This window comes from Panthera onca, chromosome E1 (genome assembly GCF_046562875.1).
Source record: "Panthera onca isolate mPanOnc1 chromosome E1, mPanOnc1 haplotype 2, whole genome shotgun sequence".
Lineage (NCBI taxonomy): Eukaryota > Metazoa > Chordata > Mammalia > Carnivora > Felidae > Panthera > Panthera onca.
The window spans coordinates 33,418,795-33,439,568 of record NC_138352.1 but is presented as its reverse complement, the minus strand read 5'-3'; the positions used below and the strand labels follow the sequence as shown (position 1 = coordinate 33,439,568).

The following is a 20,774-nucleotide window of genomic DNA, read 5'->3' as shown; positions in this document are numbered from 1 at the left end:
TAAAGTACATTAAAGTGCCTATTCTCAATGGGAGGGAGAGGGGGTGGAGAGAGGAATGAAATATAAATACACTCAACATAGATGAAGCTCAAAAACACTATGCTACGTTTCAGCACTCAACCTCCAAAAACTGCATTCATTCATATAAAATTACAGAAAAGGAAAATTACAGTGATAAAAATTACAGAAAACTAGTTGTTTGCGACTGGTAGTCAGGAAGAGGGATAGACTGCAAAAGAGCAAGAGGGGACATTTAGGGGCTCCTGGGTGGCTCAGTCAGTAGAGCGTGTGACTCTTGATCTTGGCATTGTGAGTTTGAGCCCCATGTTGGGTGCAGAGATTACTAAAAAAAAAAAAAAAAGACCATTTTGGTGTCCAGTAGCTGCTCTATATCTTGTTTATTGTGGAGATTACAGGATTCTTTGCAATTACCAAAATTCAGCAAGCTGCATACACAAAACAAATGATTATATTGTATAAATACAAAGCTAAACAATAAATAAAATACTGGTGTGGGTTCTATTCCTGAATTCTGAATGAATTGCTATCAGAAGGAGTCCAAGACTGGATCGTCTGCATAGCTCTCCGGTTATTCTAAGGGAGAATTCTTTCATTAGAGGAAGCAAGCCCAGTGGAGAAACTGCTCAAAGGCCCCCAGGCACTTTCTCCTGTGTTCACACCTTTAGCATTCAAGATTCAGGTCACTCCCCAGCCCAACTCCTCCCCAGGTCATCCCTCTGCTTCTAGTTGCACGCTGCTCCAATTCTCCTCCCTAGTCCAAGTTCCCAGCCCTTTCATACTAACCTCAGATAATCCTGAAGAAAGCAAGGGGAGGTACTTCACACTGAAGTGTGAATGACTAATAGTCAAATCTTATATTTCCATAGAGGCTGCTTCTTAATCTAAAGGAATATTTTATTTTTTATAAGTTATTTTTCTTTAATTTTTTAAATGTTTATTTATTTTTGAGGGGAAGAGGGGCAGAGAGAGAGGGAGGCACAGAATCCAAGGCAGGTTCTAGGCTCTGAGCTGTCAGCACAGAGCCTGACATGGGGCTTGAACCCACAAACTGTGAGGTTGTGACATGAGCCGAAGTTGGATGCTAAACTGAGCCACTCAGGTGCCCCTAAAGGAATATTTTAAAAAGCAGAGCTCCAGGGCACCTGGGTGACTCAGTTGGTTAAGCGGTTAAGCATCCAAGTCTTGATTTTGGCTCAGGTCATCATCTCAAGGTTCGTGACATCGAGCCCCCTATTGGGCTCTGTGCTGACAGTGGGGAGCCTGCCAGGGATTCTCTCTGTCTCCCCGCCTCTCTACCCTTCCGTCGCTCGCATTCTCTCTCAAAATAAATGCATAATTCTTGTAAAAAAAAAAAAAAAAAAAAGCAGAGCTTCTAACATCATGAACTCAGAATTAAGTTCCCACTCATCCTTCGGGTCAGGGTGGTCCTGCTTTAAGATATCATAGGATAGGGGCACCTCGCTGGTTCAGTCGGTAAAATGTGCAACTCTTGATCTCAGGGTCGTGAGTTCGAATCCCATGTTGGGTACAGAGATTACTTAAAAATAAAAATCTTAAGGAAAAAAAAAAAAAGGATGGCATAGGGTAGAGGTTCAAGGATCCAGGTGGAGCACTAATCATTCACTCAATCATCATTTATCTATTCACTCCGCAGATGTGTACTGGGTATTGGCTGTTTGGCACCACATTAGGTGCTGTGGCAGTTGGAGGAATAAGAGGTGCCAGCTGGCCAGAGCCAGGATTTCCTCAAGGAGCTGTGGAATTTATTAGAGTGTGGTGTGACCGATGCTGGAACCAAAGTAAATCCCTCTGCAGATAAGCATGCCCAGGGAAGGGAAGGCTTTGGAGAGAAAGTCACAGGTGAGCTGGGCTTGCATAGGTGAAAAAGGATCTCACCAGGTAGAGGAGGAAGCAGCACAGAGAAAGAAGGACAAGAGACCAAGGAGGAGCTGGGGGAACGGTGAAGCATCTTGTGCAGCTGTATCAGAGAGGGCATGGGAGGCTGGAGTATGTCTTAGTGTGGGGAACAGAGGGGGACACGGGGAATGACACAGGGACCTGGTACAAGTATTCTAGTCAGATTATCCCAGAAAGTGGAAGTGAGGGAGACAGACAAAAAGGGAAAGCCAATAGAGAGCTCCTTATGGATTGGTTACCGCGGTGAACAACTGGGGCTCCTTCCTGTTGGCCCGCTGAGTACACCTCAGAAATGTCCTCCAAAGATGGGACCTGGGACTTCATTAAGCAGCTCACATTTCCGCACTGCACTGGGGGATACCCTTGCGGATATTAACTTTCCCCTTAGAAGCTTCCTTCCTGGATGCCTTTGTGACTTTGAAAACAAAAGCCCTGGGGCAGAAAAGTGGGAGAGTGGTAGCAGTGGGTGGCTTGAGGTGAGACCATGGCAGCCCTTGGGAAGGGCCCACTGCAATCTGAGATGGGCCAAAGGGAGGTGGCATGGGACACAAAAGGCATCTGCTCATAGGGTGACTCAGATTAAGGGACTGAATGGGTGCAGCAAGTGGGAGAAAAAATTCAGGAAATGGGAAAAGTAGGGTGGGGTCAGAGCGGATCCATTGTGAAGAGTCTTCTGTGCCACATTACAAAGTTTACACTTGATTTGCCAAACACTGGCACCTAATAGGTGCTCTATAGATATTTATCGAATAAATGAACGTTAATGACAGATGCACCCGGACCAAGCTTTAGAATCCAGCAGACTAGTGTGACTTTTTTTTTTTTTTAATTTTTAAAGTTTATTTATTTTTAGAGAAAGAGAGAGGGCATGCAAGTGGGGGAGAGGCAGAGACAGAGGGAGAGAGAGAGAGAGAGGGAATCCCTGGCAGGCTCAGCACTGTCAGCACAGAGCCCAACTCAGGGCTTAAACTCATGAAGCATGAGATCATGACCTGAGCTGAAGTCAGATGCTTAACAGACTGAGCCATACAGGTGCCTTAGCCATGTGACTTCTAACCTCTTTGACCTTCTATTTCTCTCTCTCTCTCTCTCTCTCTCTGAAGTAGCAACAATAATACCTTCTTTACAGGGTTGTTGTGAGGAATTAGATGAGATCAAAGATGTATGGCAACTAGAAGTATGGACTTAATAAATGTCAGCCACTCTACCCCTGCCCCCATGATGACCCCAAGCTAAGTAATAAACTGAACTATCCACCAGCTAGAGACAATGAAGGTTTCTCCTGGGATCTGTTTACAGAAGATATATGCTGGCATTTCCAGCTATATTGGTCCTCGTGGAAAAAATTAGCGGTATTAGTAACAACTTCCTTTGACCAAAAGGGAACCATATTGCTGTTTTAATTAAAGGACAGAGTTGAAACTATCCTCGTAGGGAATTTACAAACTCAGAAATTGATGCTTGTAGTAACTTACAGGATTTTTTTTCTTTGCACATTTAAATGTGTATATCAAAACATCTTCCAATCAATATGCTGTTGACTGGACTCATCCATCCTTGCTGGGCTGCATTTCTCTACCATCCTGAAATTTTAACAGAGGCCAAGATGCTTGAGGACTCCGTTTTATGGAATACCCCTGCACTGGCTGTCTGTAGGCATTGGGAGCTCCTCAGTCTTTCCCAGTGGACAAAAGAGATTGTGGCAGCCTCTGAGGAGATCAGGGGAGAATATGAAGCAAAGATGGGAGAGAAAGCAGCTTGAGGAACTAGGTGAAGGACTGAGAAATCACACAAACTGGGGAATACTCAATTAACATATTCTAAAACATATCTATTCCTTCAGTCTGGCACCAGACAAACACTATGATGAGTCATGCCACTGGCACACCAAATTTTTTTTAAAAGGGGGGGGGGGGGCGCCTGGGTGGCTCAGTTTGTTAAGCGTCCAGCTTCGGCTCAGGTCTATGAGTTCAAGCCCCGTGTGGGGCTCTGTGCTGACAGCTCAAAGTCTGGAGCTTGCTTCAGATTCTGTCTCCCTCTCTGCTCCTTCCCCACTCGCACTCAGTCTCTCTCTCTTTCTCTCAAAAATAAATAAATGTTAAACAAAAATTTTTTTAAAGAAAGAGAGAGAGAGAGAGAAAGAAGGAATAAAGGCTATTGGGAAAATGAGTAAACACGGAGTTTGTCAAGGAAGGAAATCCCGGAGTTGAGAAGCCTCTGTGGGAAGCACATTTGCTCCTAATCTGGAGTGATTCACAACTGGAGAAGCTGAGTAGGAACCACAAGGTGGAGACTCATTCATCTGTCTGTCTGTTCATTTGTTTATTCATTTCTTTCATTCAATGATTATCAGTTATCTTTCTACTACATCCTGCAAGAAGCAGCAACAATACAAAAGTGGAAAAGGCACAAACCCTGCCCTTGAAGGCTCTAAAAGTAGGAGAAGCAAAAGATGTCACTAACAGTTATCATAAAGTGGAACAAGGGCAAAGATAAAGACATGTACTAGATGGACTGGTGACACAAAGAGGAGGGAGAGGGGCCAGAAAAGTCTTCTCAGAGGTGGAGATCCCTTAGCTGGGTCTTAAAGGCCATTGGAATCTCCCAGGCAGCAGAGAGTTGTGCCAAGTTGGAGGAAAAGTCACCCATAATAAGGGAGACACATCTTTGAAGTTAGCATGGAGTTGGTAAGTCTAACGCATAGGAGGGAGGCAAGGACCATTTATGGGAGGACCTCCTGTGTCATGCAGAGTCTAGAGGCCATCCTGTAGGTAATGAGGGGCCACTGAAGGGTTTTGAGCAAAAGCATCGCACTATCTCATTTGTGGCTAAGAACTATCTTCCTGGTGTCTTCCCAATAGCCAGCCTTGAGGGATGAGTTGAAAGGGACTGAAAAGTGGGAGTAGGATAGCCTGTTCAGACAGTTCAGGTGAGAGGAAAGTGGCAGGTGGCTACAGAGAAGGGGTTGCTGAGTTTAGCTCTAGTCCCCAAAGGGTTCTGTGGGCAGGAAGAATTTCCAGATGTCAAGTCTCTTAGAACATCAATTTCCTCATCCTTAAAATGAAGGAAATGTGAATCACCAATAAGGTCCTCTATTGCAGTAAGCACGAGACAGTTTATCAGGACCTCTCTCTGCACAAAGTGGGTCCTCACCCAAGACCTAGAAAAGAGGAAGGGGGGGGAGGCGGAGCTGGGAGCCCCAATCCACCCCGCGGTGAGTACCAGCCTAGGCAACTGTCCCCAGGTCCCCCTTTCCTTCTCTAGGGGAATTGCGTGAGGCCAGAGAGAAGAAGTGGAGGGGCGCCTGGGTGGCTTCCTCAGTTAAGCAACTGACTCCTGGTTTAGACTCAGGTCATGATCTCATGGTTTTTGAGTTCCAGCCTCAAATCGTGTTCAGTGCTGGCAACTCGGAGCCTGCTTGGGATTCTGTCCCCCTCTCTCTCTGCCCCTCCCCCGCTCTCTTTCGCCCTCTCTCTCTCTCAAAAAGAAAAGAAGCCATGGAATGGGGGGCCCTCTTAGATGCCCAAGTGTCTAAGGCTCCAGCTGCCATGGCTTGATTCAGTCAGCCGGGAGTACTCTCAGCTTTGAAGTCACAGGGGCCTCTAGCAGAGCCACTTGGAGCTGTCACCCTTGCCTATTCCTCCCCGGGAAAAGCTCTAGTGAGCAGTGGAGAGAACGCTTTAAAGGGACTCGCAAAAGAACAAAGTTCACTCCCCAGTTTTGGATTAAACAGCGCTGTGATCTTGGACACGTCAGTGCAGGGCGCTCAGTAACTCCCAGGTAAGGATAACTCCCCCGGTCGGCAGACCGCTCCTTTGACACCTGCCCTCGTCACCACGCCACATCGCCTTCCCCCCACCTTTCCCTTCCCGGTCCAAGGCGCGGCGCTGACTCTGGCCAGGCGAGGCTGCGGAGAGCCTGGCGGCGGGAGGTTGGCTGGGAGCCCAGGGCGCCCCCGCGCGCTCCCTCACCGCGGCTCCCGCCCCCCGCGGCCGCGCGGCCCCGCGGCCCCGCGCTCGGGTGCACGGAGCCCGCGCGGACAGCGCGCGGCGGCGGGAGCGGCGCGGCGGCGGCGGGGAAGGTGGGAGCCGGGCCTACCGTGTGGCCGGCTCGGAGGGTCGCCCGCTCAGCTCCGAGGCGCGCCAGCGGGACCCGGCCGGACGCCACCGAGGCTCCTCCCCGTCCGCCCGAGCCCGCCACCCGAGCCCGCGGGGCGCCCGCGGGGCGGCGGGGGCTGCAGACGGCAGGCTCTGCGCGTCCTGCCCGGGGCGGGCCCAGGGCCCCCAGACGCCCGCCTCCGCGGTGGGTGGCCGCTTACGTCAGGGAGGCGAAACCCAGAAGAAGGAAAAAAAAAAAAAAAAAAAAAAAGGCACGAGGGCGGAAGGGGAAAAACTTTTTTTATTATTCTTTTTTGCTCTTATTTTCTTCTGGGGCTGAAGTGAAGGGCAGGCGACTGCGCCAGCGCGAGCTTCCCGGAAAAGCCCGGCGCGACCCCAGCCCGCGGCGCGCGGCGGAGCTGGGCCCGGGAGGCCCGAAGGGGCGGCCGCCATGTGGGACCCTCAGGACTTTGAGCGCCACTGGCAGGCCGAGTTCCCCGGGGAGGAGGCACCGGTCATGCGGCTGGACTCGGTGCTGGACATGGAGCGGGAGCTGGAGCGCTGCAAACTCAACCTGAAGCGGCTGCAACAGGTGTTGGCTGAGGAGAAATTCAAAGTCTCCTACCTGCAGACGGCCCTGGCCGGGGAGAAGCGGGACCTCGGCTGCGGGCGCCTGGAGGGCGGAGACGGCGACAGCGGGGGAGCTTGGGCAGAGGAGCCGGCGCCGGCCGGGCCGGAGCGGGCGCCGCCACCGCGGGAGGAGGAGGGCGCCGCGGGCGGCGGCGGAGACCCTCCAGGCTCCTGGCGCCCCGACCCCGAGGTGGCCGCCAAGGCCGGGACTCGTCACGCGTGCCCCGACCTTCCCACTTGGCCCGGGGCGGCGGGGGCAGGGGGCGCCGTGCGCAGCTTGACCGCCGCCATCCACCAGCAGCTGCTGCAGCCTCGCCTCCTCTTCAGACTCCGGGAGGACCGCGCGCCACCCGGCCCCGATGACACGGTCCCCAGCGCCCAGGGAGAGGAGCTGTCCTCCCGGACCCGCGCGGGGCGGGGCTCCGAGGAGGGCGAGCCGGACGCCTCGGTCGCAGATGATGGGGGCAACAGCAGTGACCACGACTTCGAGATGGTGGATTTGAACGAGAAATTCGTCCTCGGGCACTTGCTCGTGCCCCCCTGCCGGCTCGGGACCCGCGACGAGGCCGAAAAGCCGGCACGGGCGGGCAGCCCTCATCGCTGGATGCACCTGATTCCCGGGGGCCGGCGGCAGCAGCGCCGGAGCCGCGACCTGGAGCAGCTGGAGGCGGAGGCCAAGGACGGGCGGAGCTCGCCCCTGGCTGCGGAGGAGCACCCCGCGCGCGGGGCTCGCGAGCACCTCCCCCCGTGGCGGCGCAAGAGGTTTCTGCGGGTGCCGGAGCGGGACTCGCCCAGCCACAGCTCGCCCGAGAGGGGCAGTGACTGCAGCCACAACAGCTCGGACCACGAGGACGGCTTCTCTGCAGGTAGGCGCACCCCTCGCGCATCCCGGGGGCTCCTGGCCCCTTCCTGCACCCCTTTCCGGCAAACCTCGTTGGTTCTGTTTAACCTTAGGCACTTGGGAAAAAGAGATAAAATTTATCTGTTTACCCTGAAACCACTTGTGGAACTGAAAAAAAAAAAAAAAAAAAAAAAAAAAAAAGATTGTGCAACATCATTTCGCCTTGGGCGAGTTTATGAAAATAAGCAGGATGGCGATGGCAGGGGGTGATGGAATGGTGATAGATGCGTGGATTGGCTAGACCATGGGAGGAATCTTTCACTTCAGGCCTCAACCTTTATGCTCTGATACTGTAACATCACGGCCCTCCCTCCCTCGAACTCATCCTCCACGGATTGGTCAGATTCCTATCCACCACATGATAGTACCTTTCTCTGCACAAACTCCAGAGGCTCCCCATTTCCCCCACATTCCTTGATGTGAAAGTCTAAATTTCTCATTTAATTTTCTGAATTATCTGTCACCTTCTCCAGCCTGTATCGTGTGTTCTGGCCAAACTGAGACATCCTCTTACCCAGGGAAAGGTACATAATCCTCACTGCCCCCTCTCCCCCTCCCTTTGCTGGCTGCCCCCTTCCTAGATCTGTCAGCTTCCTAGGAGCCTGATTGGGAAGGAGAGGGCATAGAATCATAGTTTTCCAGCTGGCCTAGTGCCCAGAGATCATGTCTAATGCAATGTCTTCGTTTGACAAAGGAGAAAACGGAAGCTTGGAAAGATTAAGTGTTTGTTGAAGTGAGCCGAGACCTCCACTTGGGCTGTCAGTTGCTGTTGCCTTCTATTTGGAGGACAGCACCTAGTCCTAGCCAATCTTTGATTTTGTTTAAAAAAATTTTTTTTTAATGTTTATTTATTTTTGAGAGAGACAGAGACAGAATGTGAGTAGGTTAGGGGCAGAGAGAGAGGGAGACACAGAATCCAAAGCAGGCTCCAGGCTCCAGGCTCCAAGCTGTCAGCACAGAGCCCAACTCGGGGCTCAAACTCACCAGCAGTGAGATCATGACCTGAGCCGAAGTCGGTCGCCCAACTGACTGAGCCACCCAGGCGCCCCTGTCCTAGCCAATCTTTGAATGCCCTTGTGGCAGTCAATAGGGCGCCTTGCACATAGTAAGCACTCAATAAATATTTCTTATTTATGTATTGAGTCTGGGTCTCTCAGCCACCCAGCTCCTCATAGGTCAGGGAGTGGTAATGGGGCTAAGGAGGAAAGGACGGATAGGGATGTGAGGTGGACTGTGACTGCCCCTTTGCTGCCCCTGGAGCTGTCAGGGTCTCCTCAGCCACAGGGAAAGGATAAATTGATGTCTAGTTGGGTCGAGCTGTGACCAGGAACTTAAGATGCCTTCCTGCTCAGTGAAGGAGAGAAAGAAATCACTGGTGCTGGGATTGTTCCAAAATCTCCATTATTAGATCTTATCTGGGTGAGTTTGCATTTGAATGAAAAACTGTCCACTTTGCTAAAAGCACATTTGGAAGGTCCATCAAATCATCAGTTGTGATCAATTACACTTATTCATTAGCAGAGATTGGCTGCTTCTCCCATAGGTAATGCTTTTGCTGCCCATGCTAGTAACATTTTTATGTGCCCCTTTAACTTAAGGGAAGAGTCTGAAGATTTTACTCTAGTGCCAAGTTCCAAATACTCAGTAGAGGCTACCCAAGTGCCCAGAGCTGCTTCAGAGCTGGCTCCAGTCCCATCTTCCCTGAAACCCACATCAATCACCCCTTCAGGTGTGCCCAATGCACTGGATTTTCTCCAGGAGTTATTTTTATTTCTGTGTGCTGTCTCCTCTCTCCTTAAGGGCATTCTAGCACACAGAGCATCTTGATACAGATTAGGAATTAGCATTCCTTCTGGCCTAATGAATTACAAAAGGTGCCCCCTCTGGGTGGACCAGTGACTAAAAGATTCTCTTTCCTCTGGTGCCTGGCTGGTGTTTCAGGCCCCGTTCCAGGACCCCTCTGCAGGGCAAGCTTGTGGACGGAACCCCTGGACAGCTGTGTATGGGGGCCCCTCCTCCCAAACTTCCCCAGTTGAGGAAGTGCCTGGGGCTGGACACGTACACGCATGCCTGTACACGTATGCGCACGTGTGCACAGTCACAAGCGTGTGCAGGAGAAAGAGCCTTCAGACAAACAGAGAGGCCCTAGAGTGGAGGGATTAAGGGCAGGGGTTTTCATGCGGTGGGTGACAGCCCACTGAAATCAGTGTCGTGGGGAATGAGAGCATCGAGAGGCCTTCCTTGTCCACCCTTGGCTGTCCTGGCTTTAGTTTTCCCCGTAGCACTCACCAAATTACCACTTCAGACGCTACGATTTTGCATGTTGACCTTTCTCACTCTCTCTCCAGTAAAAGGCAAGGTCCAAGAGGAGGAGGATTTTTTTTTAAATTTAAATCCAAGTTAGTTAACATATAGTGTAATAATGGTTTCAGGAGTAGAATTTAGTGATTCATCACTTACATACAATACTCAGTGCTCATCCCAACAAGTGCCCTCCTTAATGCCCATCCCCCATTTAGGACATCCCCCACCCAACACCCCTCCAGCAGCCCTCAGTTTGTTCTCTGTATTTAAGAGTCTCTTATGGTTTGTCTCTCTCTCTCTCTCTCTCTCTCTCTCTCTCTCTCTCTGTTTTTATCTTATTTTTGTTTCCCTTCCCCTATATTCATCTATTTTGTATCTTAAATTTCACGTATGAGTGAAATCATATATTTTACCTTCCTCTGACTTATTTCACTTAGCATAATACTCTCTAGTTCTATCCACGTTGTTGCGATGGTAAGATTTCATTCTTTTTCATTGCCGACTAACATTCCATTGTATAGATGTACCACATCTTCTTTATGCATTTGTCAGTCAATGGACATTTGGGCTCTTTCCATACTTTGGCTATTGTTGATAGTGCTGCTATAAACAAAGGGGTGGATGTACTCCTTTGAATCAGCATTTTTGTATCCTTTGGATAAATTCCTAGTAGTGCAATTGCTGGGTTGTAGGGTAGTTCTATTATTAAGTTTTTGAGGAACCTCCATACTGTTTTCCAGCGTGGCCGCACCAGTTTGCATTCCTACCAGCAGGACAAAAGTGTCCCTCTTTCTCTGCATCCTTGAGGGCAAGGATTTTTATCTCTTTCATCCACTGACGTCAAGTCCCAAAGCCTAGAACAGTGTCTCACACATACTAGGTGTTCCATAAATATTTGTTGAATGATATAATTTTTTAATGGGATTGAATAGAAGAGGAAACATGGGAGTGCATTGCACATGGTAATGGAGAGCATTATTCTGTTTTAAAACTTTGTTTCAGTTGTGTATAAATGTGTGAGTGTATATTGGGTCCTGATGTAGAAGGTATTTCTTGCCATGAATTGGACAAAAAGGTTTGAAAATACTGATAAAGACTATGGGCTTTGAAGCTAGACTACTTGTGTGAACTTGTGTGAAGTTATTTGAATTTTCTGTCTCAGTTTCCACATCTGTGAAATGGGACTGATAAACACTGCTTATATCATACTGTTGATATGAGGAATAAATGGGATTTTGTTTCTAAAGGGCTTTGAACATGTCTTGACACATGGTAGGCACTCACAGTGTTGGCTAACCATGACTACAGGTCATTTTCTTTGAGATGCTTCAAAGATTCTCTCATTCCCAGATAGGAATCACAGATGGTTTGGTTTTCTGTGATGCATGTACTTTTCCTAGCAAGGCTCTGGCTCTTTCTAGAACCTTCCAGGAGCAGGGCAGGACCCAGGGCAGTGTCTTGCTCATGAAGCTCTCTTGCTGGACTGGCCCTCATGTTTCTCCTTCTCCACCAGCAATTATGCCCATTATTTGTATTCTGAGATCCTTAATTGAAGTTCGGGTTTTATCAAGCCATTCAGTCTGGAGGTCTTAAGGAGACAGTGCCACATGAGAGTCAGAGAGGCAGAGATGCCCCTCTCCTTGGAAAAGGACCATTTTCTCTTAAATGAGAGGGAGATTCCCATGCAAAGACACATATGGGTCCATTTCTACACATAGTAGCCAAACCAGAGTTTAAGTTAGAATGCCAGTTCTTTGAGTATATTCCTTTTATCACCTTGTAGCCTGGGTTGGTGCTGAGGAAGACCAGGCCATGGTGACATGCATCAGGGTGGTGGTATGGATGGGGTGAGGGCTGCAGAACTAGAATTACTCGTGTTGGGTCCAGTGTGCTCTGAAGACAGACCTGTGTGCCCCGACTCTGCCCCTCAGCAGTTGTGAGGCCATGGAGAAGCCACCTTAGTCTCTATTAGCAATGACAAGGATAGCTAACACTTACTGAGGGCTTACTTTGTGCCAGTGCCTATTGTAAGCATTTTAAATGTACTTACTCATCTGTGCCTCGCAACAGCTTCATAAGACAGGCAGGATTATTATTTCCATTTTACATATGAAAATCATAAGGCCCAGAGAGCTTCAATAGCCCTGACTAAGGTCACTCAGCTTGTAAGTGACACTTGGGATTTGAATCTAAGCAGTCTGAGTCCTGAGTCCTTGCTTTCAAACAAACACCAAGCTATACTGCCTCAATAATAGCACCTACCTCTCAGGTAGTTATGAAAATTAAATACAATAAGATATTTGAAGACTTGAGCAAAGCACCTGGCACACAGTGACCATTAAGTGCATACACATGTCCGTGTACATTATTACCATTTCCTGTATCACGAAAATCCCCAGCAGACCCCATGGGGGGGGGGGGGTCCATCTACTGCTGGGGTCGACCATCAGGGCTGCTGCCCACCCTTGGGGCTCCTGAGTGGACTCGGCCTCACAGGTGAGCAGACCCCCTGCTGGATTTAGATCTCCTCTCTTCAGCTGGGCACTCTTGGGTGGACGCAACTGTGTGCCCACATGCAGAGCCCTGGTATTTTCCCTTTTGGGTTGCCTTGCTTCTGTGCCATTCCTGCCACAGAGGTTGGGTGACATTTCCTTCTCGGGGCTTATGCATCCCTTCCATAGCCTGTGGCATCCCCTGTACCACACGCGCACTCTTTGTGGACCAAAGCATACTCTTCTAGCAAAGCCCAAAGGTGGCTTTTCGGAGTCAGTCATCCTTTTGACTGGCAGAAACTATTCACCCGATATTCTGGTTGTAGTTCAGATGACAAAGTAAATATCATTAATATTTTAAATTGGCAGCATTTTCTCCTTGCACTAAACTTTGCCCGGTGAAGGGCAGGCAGTCTCTATTTGGCAGGCCCTTGAAATTCATTCATTTGTTCATTAATCTCTTCCAACCCAATGAGAGTTTATCAAGGTCTTACTTCATGCCAAGTCTGTGTTAAGGGTCAAGACTGCAAAAGTCGGTGACCTGCTTTTAAGGTTCTCACTGACTCTTTGGCTCCAAGGGTAGAAACCATACATTTTTAGATAAGAAACAGCTTTCCAGCAGAACTTGGTAAATCCTGAGGCACCTGGGTGGCTCAGTCCATTAAGCGTCTGACTTTGGCTCAGGTCGTGATCTCACAGTTCGTAAGTTCCAGCCCCGCGTTGGGCTCTGTGCTGACAGCTCATAGCCTGGAGTCTGCTTTGGATTCTGTCTCTCTCTCTCTCTCTCCCTCCCTCACTCACACTCAGCCTCCCTCTCTCTCTCAAAAATAAATAAACATTAAAAAAAAAAACAACTTTGTAAATCCTGAAATGAATGACTAAGGACTGTTCATCTGAATCTTAGTGACATTCAAGAGTCTAGAACAGGAAGAGATCTTACAGTAGGTCTATTCCTGCCCCCTCCAGACAGAGTCCTGGAGACCTAAAAGTATCCTCAAGGTCACACACTCATGACCCTCAAGGCTGGACCTATGAGCCAGGACAAGGCTCTTTCCATTGTCCTATGGCCTTTTCTTTCCTAGAATTTTAAGCAGAGAACTCTAAAGACATAAGTTCTGTCAAAGTCACGGTAACAGGAGCAGTAGACCATCACATTTAGCCTCACATCCATCTCAGCAGATGAAAATTACTGCTGCCATTTTATAGGTAAAGTGCTGAGGCTCGGAGAGGTAAAGAGATTTACCCAGAGTCAAACATTTTGTGATGGAATCCGCCTTGAACTCAGTCTTACAAAAACAGCACTCTTTAACTTCCAGCACTTAGTGCTGTCCTGGGCCAGCTGTAGAATTCTAGCGTTCTGTACTTGGGAGGCCCTGCCATCAGATTCTGCCATGCTGCCAAAGGAGACTTTTTATTTTTAATCTGCATGGGAAATACACTTCCTATTCGGTACTCATGTTACCTAGATCGTTGTAACTTGATGGGTTTTTTCCCCTTCCCGTGAGTGACTAATGAGATTTTTGCTCCGGGAAGAATTCCTTGTGTTCAGTGATGTGTCTGAATAACTTAATTCAAAGTGTTGAATTTTCAGCCTTAGCTGTGATAGAGTAATTTTTTTTTTTTTCCCATTCCCTGTTGCAGAGAGATATTAAAACACTATCTGAGACACATGAGCTGGTCGTTGGCTGTGATTCATTTGTAAGTGGAGTTGACATGGCGCCACTGGGCTTCTCAAAGCTTGCTTCTCTCCACCGTCACCCCACCCCCCACCATGTTAGCACTATCTACACCTCAGGAGCACTCTACCAGCCAGCCAGAGGGTGTGGGTGCGTTTGTTTAACGAGCCCTTCCTCCTCTACACATACATAGTAAATACAACCAAGACTCAAAACTTTTCTTTTCCTCTACTTGTTTTTCTTCTGGTTAAGAGACTATTCACAAAGCAGTTGGCTCTATACTTGGCCCTGGATCTTTATGTTTGAAAATCAGGATCTTGACATATTTCCCCGGCTTTGAAACAATGGTACAAACACGTTCCCCATCTGAAAAATGGGTTTGATGTGAGCCAGCTTGCAGGGTTGTAAGACTTACATTGGATGAGTTACTGACTCTGTCTCAGCCTTGGATTCCTTGTCTGCCAAAAGTGGGTGATGGTGATTGGACTGTGTCATCAACTTGTGAAGTGTAAAGGGGGTAAGTGTGTGAAGAGTACCTAGCACAGGGCCGGGCACATAAGCATTTAATGAAGCTTAGATGGTGGTGTTGTCATTGTTCTAAGTCCAGGCCACAGCTCACATTCCTATCTCTTTGTGTAATGAAGTTCCCCAAGCCTCTTGTCTCTCCTTTCTTACTCCCTCCAGGTCACAGGTGTTTTGCTCCTTTGGAGGCAGATAAGCTTTCTTGTTCCTTTGTGGTCGCTGGTCCTTCCCCAGTTAATCCCTGTTGTCCCTGGCATCTATAAAACTGTCATCTGGCTTCTCTTTATTTCTTACTCTCTACTCACTTGCTTTCAGCTAATGCACATTCCTTCCAGTGTCTTTGTGGGCTCTGTCTGGCTTTTGAGATGCCCTTCACCCCCACTTAAACCCAGTCACAAAGCCAACCCTTCCTTCAAAGCCTGGCTTTTCCATGATACCTTGTGTTAGTTAAGATAGGGGTTTGCTGCATATGACAAAACCCCAAAAAGTAGCTTAAGCAAGATAGAGGTGTATTTCTCTTTCAAGTAAGAGAATGCCAGAAGTAAGCAGTCCAGGGAGAGTATGGTGACTACCATGATCATCAGGAATTTGGGCTTGTTTCTATTTGTGCTTTTCTGTCTCAAGGTTGCCTCATGAGGTCCAAAATAGCTGCTGAAAATCCAGCCATCACGTTCACATTTCAGATGAGAATTAGAAGAAAGGGAGGAAGGACTAAGTGGCAGCTGTTGGTCTGCCTTTTAAGGCACTTTCCTGGTAGCCTCTCCTAACAAATTCTGTTTAGATCTCATTAGCCACCTCTAGCTACAAGGAAGGCTGGGAGATGTAGTATTTTATCTGGGCATATGGCCACCTCAAATAAAATAGGGTCTCTGTTATAAGAAAAAATGGAAGAATTGATATTGAGTAGGCAGCTAGCAGCCTCTGGCACAAGCCTTTTCCAACTACTCCAACCCATCTTGTGGTTCTTAGAGTGAGCCCCACACTCACACAGTTGTCTTATTATTGTGCCCTCTATTAATTCATTGACCCAACGAACAAATAATGACCGAACCACTGCTCTGTGCAAGGCACAATGCCTTTTCTATGTTTACTGTGAAGTGTAGCTTTCAAACTCAGAGGTTAGCTGGCTCCTTGAGAGCAGGGATCATAGCTTATGCTTCTTTTTCTCCTTCACAATATCCTTCACAGGGCTGGGGACATGGCAGGCTCTTGATGAGTACTTGGTTGACTTTGGAATATCACAAGCGAGATGTTCAGTGAAAAAATAAATCCCCTGCCTTGGTACTGTGCTAGAAAATTACGGTTATATAAGGTTTGTTTTTGGCTCATTGTGGTTTTGAGGAGCCAGAGTGAGGAGATTGGGGCATGGGGTATGACTAAACCTCAGGGCTGCGTTGTAGCCACAATGGACTGGTCCGGGTATTGGGGCAGACTTGACTGTTTTGGAAACCGGACTAGTTTGTATACTAAACCAGAATTATAAACAGAAATCTCTGTGCCCACCTTCCTTTACCACTGCTGCGTGTAGCTGTATTTATGCCACGCAAATCTCTCTCGCGGTTTCTGCACTGCATAGCTCCAGAGTAAATCTGCAGTCTTTCCGCAGGAGCGTGGGCTTCGGTTCGTGTTGCTGTCTTCCCGTTTGATCCTGGCTCTAGTCTGCCTGAGACAAGACTGTGTGAGGGAGCTTGCCTAGAGCTTATGTCGTATCTTGTGGCTGCCGAGAAAATGATTGTTTTAAAAATGTTATTGGCACTTAGTAAAAGAACTAGGATATACTTAGCAACTACTACCTGCAAGGCACTATGTTAAGTGTTTAACCTACACGGTCACATTAATATTCAGCACAGTCTCCTGTTCTTTACCTTCTGTAAGTACCACTCTTCTCATTTTGCAGATGAGGAAAGCCGAGGCTCTGACCAGTTAGCTAACAAGCCCAGGTTCCCTTAGGGCCAAGTGCTGGGGTTATTTTCTTCTCCTATTGAAAAAATTAATGACTTTTATGGAGAGATAATTCACACAGTATAAAACTCACCCCTTTGAAGTATGGAGTCACGGGTTGGTTTTTAGTATATTTGCAAAGTTGTGCAACCATCCCTCATCTCTAATTCCAGACCATTTCCATCGGGGCGGGGGGACTGTGTTTGGGTCCAGGCTCCTCCTCTGACCACACCATTTCCTTTTCTAACTCACCACATGCAACAATTTAAAATTGTTGCCAGGGGCACCTGGGTGGCTCATTCAGTTAAGTGTCTGACTTCGGCTCAGTTCGTCATCTCATGGTTTGTGGATTCCAGCCCTGCGTCGCGCTCTCTGCTGTCAGCACGGGAGCCTGCTTTGGATCCTCTCTGCCCTGCTCTCTCTGCCCCTCCCCTGCTTGCACTCTCTGTCTCTTTCAAAATAAATAAATAAACTTAAAAAAATTATAAAATAAAATTACTAGGTCAGGCACGCCTGGATGGCTCTGTTGGTTAAGTGTCTAATTCTTGATTTCAGCTCAGGTCATGATCTTGAGGTTCATGGGTTCAAGGCCCACATTGGACTCTGCACTGATAGTGTAGAGCCTGCTTGGGATTCTCTCTCTCCCTCTCTCTCTCCCCCTCCCCTGCTTGTGCTGTCTCTCAAAATAAATAAATAAATAAATAAATAAATAAATAAATAAAGCTGTCTCTCAAAACAAACAAACAAACATTAAAAATCTGTATATATTAAAACAACTAGGGCAGGCTTGGGGGAAATGTGCACAGGAAAGGACCATCTGCTTCTTCATTTGCTTCCCCATCATTGAGATGGTCCTGGTGCCCTTTTGAATTCTCCCTGGGCCACACCTCACCCCATCAGTGCTTCCCAGACTTGGGGCAAGGGGGCAGAACATCCCAAACTTGAGTTCCATGAGCACCCCTCCTTCCTGCCTCGGGGTTGTGGTTGGTGTGGTGAGAGGCATCCTTGTTCTGATCTGTGTCTTATTTGCCTTGATAGCCCCAGAGTGTCACAGTGCCCTGGCATATAGGAGCCGCTCACACAATTCATGAAGGTCCAGACCTTCATTTCAATGCCCCTGATCTAAACCAGTGCACTAACCAATTGTTCTGCCTCTGGCCTCACTCTTTCTGCTTCAGCCCCCAGCTATCTTCCACATTAAAGCCAAAGGGATCGCCCTAAATCTAATTATGCACCCCCTGCTTGCATTCTTCAGTGACTCTCTGCCACCCTCAAAGTAAATCTGAGCTTCTTAGATGCAAATGTGCCCAGCCATTTGTGATCCGATCCACCCTCAGCTCTGCCCTCCCCCACCCACACACGCATATACTTCATGCTCTAGCAATCCTGAGTTGCTTGTAGTTTCCAAACATACCCTGCATCCTTATTCCTCTGCATGTGTGGCTCCCCTTCCCTGGAATGCCCTTTCCATATTTGTCCACATGACAAATTACTCTTCATCCCTCAGGTCTCAGCTAGGAGGTACTTCCTCTGTAAAGCCTCTCCTGCTTTCCTAGGTAGACCCAAGAACTGGGTGTCAGGAGTGCGTTTGTCTGCAGGTAAGACAAAACTGTGCCACAATGACACTGTGATACGCAGAATAATGTCCCCCAAGGATGTCCATGTCCCAGTCCCTGGAACCTAGGAGTATGTTCTATTATATGGCAAAAGGAACCTTGCAAATGTGGTCAAATTAAGGACCTTGACGTGGAGAGAGAGTCCTGGATTATCCAGGTGGGCCCAATGTAGTAACAAAGGTCTTCAAAGTGGAAGAAGGAGGTAGAAGAGGTCGGAGTGATACAAGATGATAAGGACTCAATCCACTGTTGCTGACTTTGAAGAGGAGGGAAGGGGACCTTGAGCCAAGCAGGATGAGCAGCCTCCAGAAGCTGGAAAAGGCAAGGAAATGAATTATCTTCTAGAGCCTCCAGAAAGGAACCCAGCCCCTGCCAACACCTTGACTTTAGCCCAGTGACAGGCCGTGTCAGACTTCTCACCTATAGGTGGTAAACTGGTGTCATTTTAAGCCATGAAATTTGTAATCATTTGTTAACAGCAACAGAAACTAATACAATGACCTGGCCAGATAGGGCTTTGTTTTTCTCCGATCCCAAGAACTCCAGAGGCAGGCTTTCTGGGATGGCTCAGCAGCACTCTCAGGGGCCCAGACTCTCCCTGTTATTTAGCAGAAAGGTATTTGTCCTCTTGCTTGTTGCCTCATAGTTAAAAAAAAAAAAATCTGCTGCATCACTAGATGTGTGCTCATGTTTCAGAGAGGGAGAAGGGTGCAAAGGACTGTAGTGATCACACTGGCTGTCCCTTTAAAAAGCTCCCCCCACCAAACCCTACCTAGCGACTGCTGCTTTCATGCTATTGGCCAACATAATGTGGCCGTCATTAGCTGCAAGGAGGGCTGGAGGGGAGATCAAGGATTTCAGCCCTTGAGCCTCGGTTGTAAAGAGTGTTAAAGAGAGGAGACTGTGATTGGCTCTTTGGAAAACCAGCCCAGTGTTAGCCACACAGTTCTTCCCTGCACTTTGCACATACACTCATTTGAGCAAATATAATATGGTTTAAATAGGTTTGCCTCTCTGTCTCCCCAACTGGATTCTAGCCTCTTAAAGTGTATGTGTGTTAGAAATGGACCACTTTTAAAAATTCTAGTCTCCCTGCCCCTAGCACAGTGCTGGTGTATTATTGTATTTATTAAAGAAAAAAGAAGAAGAGGAATGTGCCTTTTCAAGTAAGAATTTTGTGGGATTTGGACTACCTGGGCACACTATTGGGATCTCTAAGCACTTAAAGACCTTTCACTTTTTTCTCTTCTCTTCCGCTTTGCTTTTATATTCATCTCTTCCTCCCCCCCCCCCCCCACTTTTTTGGGGGGGATCAGTAGGACCAATTAATAAGACATATTCTAGAGCCATTATTCTCAAGGGCTGTGGTGGGTTTTTCCTCCTGAAGCCATTTTCAAACTTCAAATGCCCCTGAGGAGTGTGCCCTTCAGTTTACTACCATGTCTGCCTGCCCACCAGTTCAGAATCTGGCATTTTGTGCGCCTCTTACTGATGGGAGTATGTTGTTTCCTGAAGGTGGACAATGAAGAAAAAGGATGATACTTCAAACCTGGCCAGCTAGGTCCTCCCCAACTGATGGAGACCCATGCTAGTCATTAGGACGGTAAACTAAATATTTTGGTTCCCTCTTGCTTTCCAGGAACACGGTAGGTAGGATTACATCCCTGGTTCCCTTGCAATTGGGTAGGAACCTTTGCCTAGTTCTAACCAGTGAGTTTGAATGGAAGTGATGCGTGCAACTTCTGGACCAGAGCATTTAATGCTGGTATGAGACCTTTTTCCTTCTTTGGTATTGCAATGTACAATGATTAAGCTGGTGACTGTTCAGTCAGCCTGAGTCCTAGGGGGAGGGCAATACAGAACAGAGCTCCCAGTCAATCATTAATGGATGTGTACTAGAGTGAAATAGAAACCATTGTTATTTTAAGCCATTACAATGTTTGGTGCTCGTTGTTACTGCAGGATCAGTTTATCCTGACTGATCAAACACCTGGCTTATATTCATAAAGAAGAATGACTCTTTGGAGCTTCAGAAATCAATGTAATTTTCTGGGGTGCCTGTGGGTGGCTCAGTCGGTTAAGTGTCCTACTTTGGCTCATTTCATGGTTCATGGGTTCAAGCCCCGTGTCAGGCTCTGTGCTGACAGCTCAGAGCCTGCAGCCTGCTTCAGAGTCTGTCTCCTGCTGTCTCTGCCCCTCCCCAGCTTGTGCTCTGTCTGTCTCTAAAATAAATAAACATTTAAAAAAATTAAAAAAAATAAAAGAAATCAATGTAATTTCCTCAAAACCTTTAAGTTCCCAGGGCACTGGCTGGCTCAGTCAGTGGAGTGTGTGATTCTTGATCTCAGGATCATGAGTCCAAGACCCATCTTGGGCATGGAGCCTACTTAGAGAAAGAAAGAAAGAAAGAAAGAAAGAAAGAAAGAAAGAAAGAAAGAAAGAAAGAGGAAGAAAGGAAAGGAAAAGAAAAGAAAAGACAGAAATGTAGGATGTCAGGCCTAACCCTAGACCTGTATTTAAAAAAAAAAACAAAACAGGGGCTCCAGGGTGGCTTAGTCGATTAAACATCGGACTCGATTTTGGCTCAGGTCATGATCTCACAGTTTGTGAGTTTGAGCCCCCCCCATCAGGCTCTGCACTGACAGTGTGGAGCCTGC

The 20,774-nt window shown here is 47.9% G+C and overlaps 1 protein-coding gene across 1 annotated transcript in view; it reads left to right on the top strand.

Annotated features, from left to right (window-relative positions):
* Positions 1 to 6,317: 6,317 nt before the first annotated feature.
* ABR (ABR activator of RhoGEF and GTPase) overlaps positions 6,318 to 20,774 on the top strand; it is a 182,802-nt gene continuing 168,345 nt past the window's right edge. Inside the window, exon 1 of the mRNA XM_060646871.3 lies at positions 6,318 to 7,531. Within this exon, the coding sequence (XP_060502854.1) occupies positions 6,487 to 7,531 (1,045 nt within the window). The 5' untranslated portion in view covers positions 6,318 to 6,486. The remainder of the gene's footprint in view (positions 7,532 to 20,774) is intronic.